General features: G+C 63.5%; 2 protein-coding genes across 2 annotated transcripts in view; both read right to left on the bottom strand.

The window, feature by feature from the left end:
* Positions 1 to 1,508: 1,508 nt before the first annotated feature.
* TNFRSF25 (TNF receptor superfamily member 25) lies at positions 1,509 to 9,375 on the bottom strand. The gene is made up of 9 exons (XM_026660052.2): positions 9,293 to 9,375; positions 8,803 to 8,934; positions 8,450 to 8,602; positions 7,489 to 7,570; positions 6,004 to 6,062; positions 5,333 to 5,440; positions 5,145 to 5,182; positions 4,384 to 4,549; positions 1,509 to 4,176 (listed from the first exon to the last, which is right to left on the bottom strand). The coding sequence occupies exons 2-9, from the start codon at positions 8,924 to 8,926 to the stop codon at positions 3,890 to 3,892; spliced, it is 1,017 nt and encodes a 338-aa protein (XP_026515837.1). The 5' UTR covers positions 8,927 to 8,934; positions 9,293 to 9,375; the 3' UTR covers positions 1,509 to 3,889.
* A 33-nt stretch (positions 9,376 to 9,408) lies between these two features.
* LOC113408061 (tumor necrosis factor receptor superfamily member 1A-like) overlaps positions 9,409 to 12,265 on the bottom strand; it is a 21,255-nt gene continuing 18,398 nt past the window's right edge. The window contains exon 5 of the mRNA XM_026660101.1: positions 9,409 to 9,521. Within this exon, the coding sequence (XP_026515886.1) occupies positions 9,409 to 9,521 (113 nt within the window). The remainder of the gene's footprint in view (positions 9,522 to 12,265) is intronic.

Below are 12,265 nucleotides of genomic sequence, written 5' to 3'. Positions count from 1 at the left end.
ACTCTCTCCTTCCCCCACTGGGCTCTGGCCCCTTCCCAAACCCTCCCTCCCCCACCACTGGGATCTGCCCCCCCTCCCTTCCCCCCACTCCTCTGGCTTTCCAGGCCTATGCCAACCAAACTTCACCCCCCCCCACTCACTGTGGGTCCGGGCCCTGCCTTCCAAGCCCTGGGCTCCAGTCAGTGGGTCTGTGCTTAGTCTGGCACCCTGGGCAGGGTGGGGAGCCCCCGCTAGCTGGTAACCCTGCAGCCAGCCTGAGCGTGGGTGCCACGGGGACTTTCCATGCCCAGTGCGGGGCTGGCTGAGCAACCTGCCCAGTGAGTCACAGTCTGTCACGGCCCCTGCCGGATGGGCATTGGTTTGTTTTCAGGAAGAAGGCACCAGACATCCATTAATAAAATTAAATAAATTAAATAAAATAAATAATACCCTTCCCCCTCCAGTCCCCGGGCCTGGGCAGCTTCCAGCGGGTCACTTCCAGGACCAAGGTGAGCACACAGGGCCCCAGCTGCAGGGGATGCCCACCCTTACTCCACCCGGGGAAAGCACACACCAGCAAACCAGACCAGAGCCCGGTGGGGGGGGGCGTCAGCTCTGCTTTCAATTTGGTCACATCCAAGACTTAAGTCAGCCCCCAATATTCATTCCATGGCGAGGGCAGGAGCAAGCAGCCGGGGCAGGACTCTTCCAGGCCTGCTCCTTCTCCAGGGAATTGCCTGGGCACAGGACACCCCCTGACAGCTTCTGCCCAGTTCCTTGATTTTACCTCCTGTTGATGTGGATTTGCTTTGGCTATGAACGTGCAGTGCTGGGTGCAGATTCCCAGCGCCAGCCTGCTCCCAACGGACTGGACAATGCCTCTTCAGAACAACAGACCTGCAAAGGCCGATCCCACCAGCTGTAAAACAGGTGTTATCTAAATACAGACTCTGGGAGAGGCGACAAGGGCCAGGACTTTGCTCTGCTACACACACAACCTCGAGTCAGCTCCCACGGGGGTACCCGACCTTCTGGTTCCGATTGCATCTGCCCCTGCCACGGACTCCTTCCAGCAGGCACCCTCCTTTCCCTCCCGTCCCGTGGCAGGGCAGCTGGGCCCTTGGCATTCCTGCCTCTATCCAAAAGCCAAGCGAGGGGGAGAGAGCAGGACCTAGGCAACCCCAGGAAGGGGGTTTGAATTGCCCTGAGCCAGCTTGCTAAATTCATTAAGAGCAGCCCAGAGATGAGTCTAGTTCATTTAACAGTAATTAGTTAACAAATATTATCATTAGTTAACCACTAACAAAATTAGCCACATGCATTAACATCAGCCCAGCCCTCTGGATTGCATCTCAAGTGCCCCCCAGCGTCCGCTTGGTGCCTTAGGCCATGAGGTATTTGGGACTGGATTGGGAGCAGCTGGTTCTCCCCAAGCTCAGGGACTGGGGATTTCCCAGCCTCCAGCCCCTCCCAGAAGAAAAGCCACTCCTGAGGCTGAGCAACACCACAGTGATTTATTGTCAGTTACCGACAGGGGAAGAGCCCTGTCCCCCGTCCCAGTCACCCCAGAAACAGCTCGGCCGTTCCTTGCGTGCGCATTCCAGAGCCCCCGTCAACACGCAGCCGCAGCCTGCGGCAAGGCGCCTGTGCTCCCAGGCCCAGCTGGAGCAGAGATACTTGCTCAGGAAGGTGCTGGCTGCTCCTCCCTCTCCGTACATTGAGACAGGGATCACTGAAGCCCCTAGCACTAGGAGCCGGGGCACCAACGGTCTGACCTCAGTGACGCTGGGGCTCAGCACGACCTGCCCCACCACAAACACCTGTTGTTAGGGGCACACCCGCCCCAGCAGAGAACCAGGCAGGGCTTCCCCGCAGGAGGGCTGAGCCCCCTTTTCGGTCACGAAGCAGCGGCAGTGGGTGTGACATGTAACCGATTCGGATCAGTTTCCTCAAGGCAACATGGGGTATAAATAAGGTACGAACCCGCCACCTCTCCTCAGCTCGCTGGGGGAGCCCCCAGCTCCGAAGAGGCCCTGTCCTCTTGCAGCACGAGAACAGAACGGGTCTGCCCCTGCTACTGCAGGACAGAACCAGCAATACAAATAATTGACATAAAATGTCTACCGAAGATAAGTAACAATACTTACTGGTACAGTGCTCCCATCCCCCCAAGCAGCGCTGCCCCAGCCCTCCCCAGGGGGCTGCTGGACTAAGCCACTCTCAGCTGAGCTGGCCACCGGGGGATTGGCAAACCTGCCCCCACCTGGGGCCAGCAGAGGCCCCAGGTGGCAGTAATGGAGCCAGGCTGCTTTTAAAGGCTCCCACATGATGGGTGAATCCTGTAGCTAGCCAGCAAGGCAGGTCTCCTGGGCCGTGCCACCCAGCCTCCCTTCCCTTTAAGGCTCTGTGCCAGAGGCATGTTGTTTCCGGGGTGGGGGGCAGCATTTTTGGTTGCTAGACTTTTCTTCCTGAGTTTGGCCACACAGGCACATACACAAAGTGCTTTTTCAGCAGAGATGGCGAGCCCTGGAGCGAGGCCCACTAGAACAGCTCCCAGATGGGGCAAGCTGCCATCTCCCTGGGGTCGCTAAGCAGGCTGGGGCCAGGCGAGGGACCCCGGTGCGGGCAGTGTGGAGCCCCAGGGGACTCTGAGCCCAGAGGGAGCCCTAGCGGAGTCACCCCTCTGCTTCAGGTGCTAGTGTTGTCGAGTCAGCGCTGGGCACAGGACGAGGCCAGCTCAGCACCGGGGCTCCAGGATCCCCCTCAGCTCAACTCTGATCTGGCTTGGTCCTGAGCCCCCCTCCTCCGGAGGAGCCTGGACCTGACACTAGAACCAGCCCTTTGCTGGCAGCGCCTCCCGCCCCCGGGGCTCCGTGTGCTCCCGCTGCCCGACAGGTTAGCAGCATCCCGCACGGGGAAATGGGGCCAGAACGGTGAGCTGACTGGCCCAAGGTCCTGCCCTGACTCAGTGGCAGGGCCCAGGGGACACGCTCCCTTCCTGAGCCAAGGGGATCTAGGAAGCTGCCCACACGACCAGCCTCAGCTGTGAGAGTTAGCACCAAGCTGCCGGCAGGGGCTCCAGCCCCAGCCCTGCGCTGCTCCGGGGTGCTCAGTCTAGCTAGGGCTGGGGACGCTCCATGCCCTGCGCCTGGAGCCTGCTGAGCAGGGTTTGCTTTGTAAACCTAGCAGGATGGGGGGGATTTTCCACAAGAACCCCGATTCCCCCTTCAGAGGGAAAGCTGGGGTTGTGGAGAGGTGCCTGGGGCACAGCCGGGGAGGGCTCTCCAGGGCCTGCGTCCTGTGGGGCGGGGGTTCTGCCCCCCAGCCCTTGCAGTGTCTGTGCCCCTGGAGAGGCCCGTTTGGAAATGGAGCCCAGCTGGGGCTGAGGGCCGGGCGAGGGAAGCATGACTCAGCAGCAGCACAGCGGCAATGATGCTGAGATCGTCCCTCTGCCTGCCTTGGTCTGCTGCCACCACCAAGTCTGTTGCTCCGGGAGTGCATTGCTTCCCCCGCTGCCATCCGCACACCCGGCTCCTCGCGGGCTGAGATGCAGACTTTCCTTACAAGGGGAGGGAGCGGTGATGCCTGCTGTGTGTCCCCTCTCGTCCCAGTGCCGCCATTGTGCAGAGGAGCAGCGTGCGCCTTCGCTGGCCCCGGGCACAGCATTGCTCAGGGCGTTCATAGATCTGCCCTCCCTCACTAGGGTCCTGGTTGTAGAGCAGCAGCCAGATCTGCTGACAGGGCTCCTCCAAGCGCCAGGCCGTGGCAGGCCCTGCCCGCAGCGACAGCAGGGCTGGCTCCACTGGCCTGGGAGAGGCCTTCTCCTTCCCATCCCAAGTCAGAGCCCGTAGAGGGGAGCCAGGGAAGCCAGCCCTGGCTAGCAGCGTCAGCAGCTCGCTGCTGGGCAGGCTCATGGGCACCTCTGCAGCCGCTGCCTCAGCTCCTCCGCGCAGCCGGCCAGCTCCATGCGCTCCAGGGCTGAGAAGATGGACTCCAGCGTGGCGTTCTTCTGCTGGTACCACCTCTTCAGCATCTCGTACTGCTGGTCCCGGACGTGGGCGAACTCCAGCTCCACCACCTCGATCTCGCCGTCGTGCAGCTCCAGCACCCGCATGAACTCCTTCCAGCGCCGCACGGGCACCGTGTTGATGATGTCGTACAGCTTGCTGCCCTGCGGGAGAACGCCAGGGAGGGGCCCTGCGGGACAGCGAAACAGAGCGTCAGCCAGGCGCAAAGCAGCCTGCAGAGAAGGAGAGGCTGAGGGGGAGCCAGTGATGAGCTGCCAGCTGTCTGATGTGCCTGTGCCAGCCCCGTGCCTAGGGCGGGAGGCTGGGATGTTGGCAAGCAGCCAGGGTGGCTGCATGTGCCGCGGCACAAGGCACCTTTCTGCAGTGCGTGGCTTACTTGCTGTGTCCCGGGGCTCCGCGGGCGACTCCCAGGTGTCCTGGCTGCCAAGGGGCCTGACTGAACAGGCGTTGCCGTTCATTTGCGATGCCTCCGTGACCTGAAGGTGGAGCAAACCCTGCGACTCCGGGGGCTTTTCTACGGTGCCAGACGGACACGCTGAGGCCTGGAACAGAAAGAAGCCACCATTTGCAAGGGAAGCCCTGATCTCTTGGCCGGGGGGAGCCAGCAGCCTGGTGCAGCAGGACAGGAGAGAAGTCTGCCTAGTGGGCAGCTCCCGGCCAGGCCGGGGCAGGGGTGGGGGCGTCGGAGGAATTTCCTGGCTTCCTGGCTGGGCAGACATCCTAGGTCAAAATAAGCTGCTCTGAAATAAGAGGGAGAACCTGCCTCATCCATTCAGTCCCCAGCCCCTCTGCTGAGGCTGCCAGTGAGGGGGGTGGGCACCTGTTCACTGGGAACTAGCTGAGACCCATCAAACTCATCTCCTAGTGCCAATGACCAGCCTGCAGGGGACAACTACGGCCCTTCACCTGGATCTGAACTAGCCATAAACAGCTACAAATGCCCCAGCCTCCAGGCCGCAGCACGAGCAGGGCCAGCACCCACGGCCGCCCCAAGCAGCGTGTGTGAGCGCTGCAGGGCAGGGCCAGCCAGACCCCAGGGCGTGGGCCCTGCCGATGGCGCAGGCGAAGGGGCGCAGGCAGCGTGGGCAGTGCGTTTAGGCCCAGGCCAGGTCCCATGTGCCCGGGCTGGGCTCTCACCTGCTGCAGCGTCGAGTCTTTCACTGCTGCGGCCTCACCTGCCAGGAGAGAGACGGAGCCATTAGTCAGTGCCCCAGGGCTCTGAGCACGAGGCCTCCCTTAGCCCGGGCCAAGGGCTCTGCTGTGCAAAACGCAGAGTCGAACACGAGGGGGAGGCTAATGGCTAAGACAGCGTGGGGGTGGGTTACCGGCTGCTGGGGAATCATTCCTGATCGTCCTCCTCTTGTGGTAGATGACGAGCGCTCCTAGGAAGAGGGGCCCCATGAGGCCCAGCAGGATGTACTCCAGCCCAGAGCCTGAAACAAAGACGCAGGAGGTTCCAGCTCGGTTGCCTGCATTATGCTCCGCTCACCTCCCCACTTGCGCCAGGGACAGCCCAGGCAAGGCCCAGGGCTCTCTCCTCCTTCGGGGCCTTGCCCAGCAGGGCCGGAGTTCAGCTCACAGCACACAAGGGGCTGCCCGGCTCAGGAATCACAGGGCAGTTAGTTACCGAGCCAGCGTGACTGAGCTCAGAGCAGGCCCTGAGCCGGCGGGATGGAGCCGCTCCGAGGCAGTGAGGGTAGCTGGGGTCTGGTGACGAGCATGCGGGGCCCGGGGGCTCTGTACCACTGCTCCTGGCTAAGCAATGGTGCGAGGAGGCCGGGCCTCCCCGAGCACTGACTCCCTGCAGTACCCGCCCCAAGCCACCCCCCTCCCCCCGAGTAGACCTGCATTCGCCCTGTACGCCAGGCACAGCCCGCAGCCCTATTCCTGCAGCCCCTTGAGCACATTCTGGGCCAGCGCCCGCCCCCCTCCATGACTAGTGCCTGAGCACAGCACCAGATGCCAGCACCTCCCCATGTGCCACCCTCCCACCTACCTTGGCTACTGCCACCGCATGGCCCGCCGCACCCTTCGCCACACTTCTCGGGGATCTGGCTGCAGAGGAGACCAGTGAAGAGAAACAGAAAGTGGGCGTCTAACCTGTCCTTTCCCAGAGTAGCGGGAGAACGGGCGTCTTGGCACTAGCGCCGCTGTGGCTCTGTCAGGGTCACTGTCCCACTGCCAGCCCTGCCACGTTCCACGGGCTGCTTTGGAGAGACCTTCCCATGCCCACTGGTGCCCAACCTCAGCCAGCTGTTTGGTTTAAATAGGGGCTTGCCTACACGTGGCCGTTGTCACGGAGTGTGGGGGGACACAAGGCCCTGCACCCCCGGCTTCCTGCGATTCACCGTGACTCTCAGCCAGCCAGTAAAGCAGAAGGTTTATTTAGATGACAGGAATACAGTCCAAGACAGGTCTTGCAGGCACAGACAACAGGACCCCCCTCGGTTAGGTCCATCTTGGGCTCCCAGGGCGCCCCAGCCCCCTTGCGAGGTCAGAGCCCCGTCTGCCTCCCAGCCATCTCCCCAGCCAGCTCCTGAAACTCTCCCTTCAGCGACCCCTCCCACAGCCTTTGTTCAGTTTCCGGGGCAAAGGTGTCACCTGGCCTCTAACCCCTTCCTGGGTTCTCATGTTACATGCTCAGGTATTCTCCGTAGGTCAGTCTCCCATCCCCCAATGCAGACTATCCTAGCCAACGTCCCCTGTCAGCATTCAAAGACCACAGTAAGAACAGTCCCAGTTTGTCACAGCCGTTAATGCAGATTAAGGCAGGGGGTGAATGGCAAGTGTACTAGGTGTGCCTGACCAGCTCCATGTGTGGCCACTCCGATTCCAGACCAAGGAGTCAATCAGGAACAATGCCACACGCAGACGAGCCCTATGTTACCTGGAGCGTAGCCCTAGTCTCTGTTCTCCAGCCCATCACCCTGGTGTCTGCACCTGGCTCCATGACTTGCACACACAGGCTCTGCTGGATGGGTCACGCCGGGGGGTTTTCGAGCCCCAGGGACTGGTATTGGCTGGTGACAGTGTGTGAGTGGTCAGCCAGGACTGAACTGTGGCAGGTGAGCATCGCAGATAAGGCACTTCCCAGCCTGAGTTTGCTGTGAAATTCTGGGGCTCATAACTAGTCACAGCCAGCGGGAGCCGGGGAGAGCGCCAGGGCACAGAGCTCACCTCACTAACAGCTGTACTGGCATCGGCAGCCAGTGCGCTAAGATCTGCCGGTGCAAATCCCCTAGGAGGGTGTCATGGGGCACAGGGTGCCTCAGAGTCCAACCCAGGCCCTGCCCTGGGGCATTCACTAACCCCCTGCCTTAGCCACTGTGCTCTCGTGCCGCTCCGGCCTAGCTTTCTGGCCCGGCCAGTGGCAGGGGGCCAGGGCTGCTGGTCTCAGGGTAGCTGCAATCCCGCTCAGTGTGGGGGTGTCTAATGGGAGAGCTGGAGGGGGAAGCAAACCAAGAAATCCCAGGGTATTTACCTGGAACATGCTCGGCACTCGCTGCCCTCCAGGTAGAAGCCAGACTGGCAGTTCCCACACTGGGCATCCTCCTTCTCTGAACCTGGAAGACATTGCACACAGCTCGCGCCTGCCAGCGAGAGGGGTGTGGCCCGGGGGCAAAGGGGGTGGGCATGTCCTCGGGGGGGCGGTTCTTGGGACTGGCCTAGTCGCATGGCACGGATCTGTTGGCGGGAGCCCAGGGCAGCAGGGTGCTGACGGGGCAGGCCCAGCAGCAGTTGAGTGGCCCCAGCACGGGCAGCGGGTGTCTGGTGCGGCTCCCTCGCGACGGGGGATGTAGGGGGGGGTTAGAGCGTGTTCCCCGGCAGGCTGCACGTCAGCCCGGGCTCAGCAGCTGGCGTGCGGCGCCTGCTCCCGGGCTACACAGGGCTGGGAGCTGCTAGACACGGCTCAGACACCGCCAGGTGCTTGCCTAGGCAAAGCCTTTCCCTTGCCCCTAGCGTGGGCTACAGGCCGTGTGGGCGTCGGAGGCTGCAGTGGATGTGCTCCCACCACTGAGCCACACTCCCTCAGCCAGCTGGGCCACGGCCTGAGGCCACAGCGAGCCTGGGGGGGCGGGCACAGCGCAGCAAGACTGGGGGGCGGGGGGCAACACGGGGGGCAGCGGGGCAGGCGGGGGGCAGTGTGGAAGGCACAGCAGTGCGGGGGGCAGGTGAGGGGGCAGCGTGGGAGCAGCAGGGCGGGCAGGGGCAGCGCAGGGGGCAGCGTGGGGGGCAGCAGGACAGCGTGGGGGGCAGCGTGGAAGGCACAGCAGTGCGGGGGGCAGGTGAGGGGGCAGCGTGGGAGCAGCAGGGCGGGCAGGGGCAGCGCAGGGGGCAGCGTGGGGGGCAGCGGGACAGCGTGGGGGGCAGCGTGGAAGGCACAGCAGTGCGGGCAGCAGTGCCAGGATCCAACGGCTGCAGGCAGCGCTCTGGACACTCACAGTTCTTCTGGGTGGCCCTGCCCTTGCACCGGCGACATTCCTGGCAGGTGAAGTCTCTGCAGGCAGGGTCCGTGCACTGCATGAAGTGGCCAGCCCCACAGCCGCACTCGATGTCGCTCGTCTCGGTGCAGTTCTTCAGCACGAGCTGGGAAGCTGAACACAGGACAGGCTTCCTGAGCAGGCCTCTGTGCGGAGCGGAGGGGAAGGGGACTGCTTCCTTCTCAGAGCGGGGCCCAGGTTCCCCAGGCTTTCTCCTGCCCCCCGAGGGCCCTGGCCAGTGGGGTGGGGAAGGGCTGGCCGAGAGGCTGGCGGCTCGGGGCTGGAGTGGCTGGGCTCCTGGCCCAGCGTCTTACCTTGCGCTTGGCACTCGGAGCACTTTCGACATTCCCGCTCGAGGTTCTGGAAGGAGAGGTAGGTGCCGGGCGGGCAGCTCTTGCAGGCCGTGTCGTTGCCATGGCTCGTGCAGGGAGCCGTCATAAACTTCCCTGCAAACAACACCAGCTGGGGTGAGCGTGCGGGTTAGTCGCAGGCGCTGTGGGGATGGGAGGCCGCCCGGGATACCCAGGGGCTCAGCTAGCTGACTGGGACGGTCCCTCCAGGCCTTCTGGGCTCTCTGACCTGCGCGCCCCGTGGTTTGGAGCAATGCCCTGCCCCCCCCATTGCTTTCCTGGTAGGGGGGCCTCGTGCAGTGACTAGAGCAGGGAGCCCTGAGTCAGGTCCTAGCGCTGACCTCAGCAAATCACTGACCCAATATGTGCCTCAGTTCCCCAGCTGACAGGGCCGGACTCCGAGCGCTGAGCCAGGCAAAGCCTTGTGCAGGGCTGGGGGCACACCGAGCCTCACCTGCCGGGCACTTCTGGCAGCAGCGCTTTGGCGAGTACAAGGGGTCGTCAGGTGCACAGTTGTTTCTAGCAACGTGTCTCTGGTGCCGCTGGTGGTGGTGCAGCCCCAGTGCAGAGTCAGCCGGGCTCCTCGCCCTCCTGGGCTCGCTGCCGGTCCCGGCCGCTCGTGGCTTCGGGGTGCCCAACAACGGGAACCCGCTGCCAGTCAGCAGCAGTGCAGCCAGAAAGCCCTAGGGGAAAGAGGGGAACGTTGCCAGGGACTGGAGCAGGCTCACAGCTGCTGCACCCGCCAGCCCCGGGACCTCTGGGAGCCCAGAGCTAAAACCGAGGGGCTGCCACAGGTCAGCCTCAGCAGCCAGGCCTTAGCGCGCGCGCGAGGAGCCTTCAGCCAATGCTCCCTTAGCTGGCACTGGTGCGACGTTTGTAGCTAGCGCCCAGCCCTGCACGAGCGCCGAGGGTGGGACAGGCTGACCGGCGCCCACTGCCTCGTCCCACCCGGGCTCCAGCGGAGTCCAGAGCAGCAGGTGCTGCAATCACTGCCCTCCGGGTGGCCCCTGTCGCACCGGAGCCTGGGGGAGGTTTAACCAGAAGGAACCTCGGCGCATCCCCCACTGCAGTGCAGGAGTCAGATGCACTCTTCACTCTCCCAACGGGGCCACATAGTCCAGTGAGGAGGGAGGGGCCTGGGACTGCGGGGGCCTAGGCACTAGTCTTGGCCCTGCCACACCTGCTGGGTGACCTTGGGCAAGTCACCTTGGGACTGTCTGCACCTGTGCCTCAGTTTCCCTCCCCCAACCTTTGTCTGCCTCGGCTCTTTGGGGCAGGGACTCTCTCTCACTAAGGGTCAGTGCATGGCCTGCTATAATGGGGAGGGGGGCAGGGGGCTGATCGCACCTGGTGCTATTGTACCAGTAGTAAGTGATCAGCCCTTGAAACCAAACCGACTTGGCTTAGGTGAGGGGGCCCCAGCCCCTCCGCTAGAGGAGCCAGTGACTGCGAATCCAATGGGCCTGTGCCCAGGAACAAACATGGGCCTGAACCTCTGTGTGAGGAGCGGTGGGAAAACCCTGTGCCCGGGCCTGGGGCTATCACGGTGCATGCCCCACCCCCAGGCTTGCCCTGCCTGTCAGCCTGCAGGCTGTCAAACGCTGCAGATGGAGCCCCGCTGACGCTGACGTAAGAGCAGGGTTAGCTGTCTGCGGTGTAGCGGGCGTGCCAAGTACCCCACTGGGGACCACTCAGAAGAGAAAGGTCAGAAGAGAAAGCCGGGCTGGGGCCATGGATGACACAAAAGCCCAGCTGGATTCGTGGCCTGAGTTTGATTGAAACGTGCCTATGTCAAGGCCCAGTCGCTGCAGCTGTGGACTGCATTTGGGGCTTGTTTCCAGGCGCTGCCCCACACCCAGCAGGGCAGGACACTTGCTGGGTTTGTTAATGAAAGGCAAGCGGCTGAGCAGTCACTTGACTCCAGGAGCTGGAGCTTTAAGAACACACCAAATACCATGAGGCTCGCACTAAAATCACCCAAGTTGGCAACACTGCAGGGCCAGCACCTGCATGAGCAACGCAGCGGCCCTAGAACATGTTCTCAGGCAGTGCTGCCCTCCCTCCTCCCCCCCTGCAAGTGCCACGGGCAGAGCCAGGCTGGCCAGGGCTGCAGAGCCCCACTAGGAGCCAAGCTGTCACCGAGGAGCATTACCCGGAGCCCTTCCCGGCAGGGCGGCTGTGGTGCGCACTGCGTGACTAACCCACTGGAGCACTCAGCCCCCTCCCCCTGGGAATGCCCCCTGCCAGCCCCTGCTGGGTATTTTCCCCTGCCTGTGTCAGCCGCTGGGTGTGTGGCATTTGCACAGCGCAGCCTCTGGAGGCCTCTGGCTCACGGCGCCACTGCAGGGAACACTGGGTGCGGAGGTGCATGGCCGGAAGCAGGGGCGACCTCAGGCCAGGCTCCTGCCATGGGTACTGCTTCTGGTAAAGGAGGAGAACCGAGGCGTGTGGTTAACACTGAAAAGGCACCGAAAAGTGTTGCATAAGCAGCCTGGTGCAGTTGTTCCTGTAAGTGGCTCTGAACTAACCACTTTCCTAGGAATCGGCGGGCACAGTGCTTGTGGCAGCCGACTGCTCAGCAGAGCGGAAGTGGGGCTCCCAGCCCAGCTAGCGTGCTCAGGCTGTCGGCAGGGCCCCGCCCCCCACTGCCATGGCTCCAAGGAGGACGCCGGGCAGGCGTGATGCTACCGCCCTTCTGGGCCTCCAGTGCTCCCCCATGGCTGCCCCACAGAGCCGAACTCAGTACCGGGGTGGGACCAGACCCACCTCTGTGGGGGTGTGATATGGAGCAGCGGGGCAGGGGAGGACACAGGCAGGGCTGGGCTGGCAGCGGCCAGGCCAGGACATGAGCAGCCTGCTTTCCGCTGGGAGCCAGGCGGCAGCGGCGCAGGCCTCATGGGTCCCATCCCAAGAAGGACTGCGTGTGGTCTAGCAGCAGCCGGTTCCCTGGCGTGGCAGGGTACAGGCGCCCGCCCGGGGTGGGAGTCAGCCCCCTGCAGCGCCAGCCGCCCAGCCTGCAGGCCCAAGTGATGACCATGGGCAGGGGCAGCTGGCATGCCTGCTCAGGGATCCCCTCCAACGCACAGCTCGTCAGCGCCGGGGGGCCAGCCCACTGTTGCCACAGAGCCACTGCGAGAGCCCAGGGATACCCCAGCGCAGGCCCAGGGCCCAGTCCACCCCAGGTGTAGGGCAAGCCCAGGAGAGAGCAGGTGGTGGTCCCCGTCAGGCCGGCACAAAGCAGGGCCCTGCAGCCCCAGCTCAGGGGAGGTGCACCAGGGCCCCTGGGCTGAGCTCAGCACCTCAGCAGCATGAACCTGGCCCCCAGCCAGTTTGAGCTGGGCGTCTCTGGCTGCTACTTTACTTCCCGGCCACCCTGCTCTACCCAGACCTGGAGCAACCGGCCAGCGCCGGCCACGCTGCGCGGGGC

The sequence above is a fragment of the Terrapene carolina genome, unplaced genomic scaffold, assembly GCF_002925995.2.
Source record: "Terrapene carolina triunguis isolate 2854851 unplaced genomic scaffold, T_m_triunguis-2.0 Scaffold714, whole genome shotgun sequence".
NCBI classification, from domain to species: domain Eukaryota; kingdom Metazoa; phylum Chordata; order Testudines; family Emydidae; genus Terrapene; species Terrapene triunguis.
The sequence above is the reverse complement of the archived record's forward strand: the minus strand, read 5'-3'. Positions and strand labels throughout refer to the sequence as shown.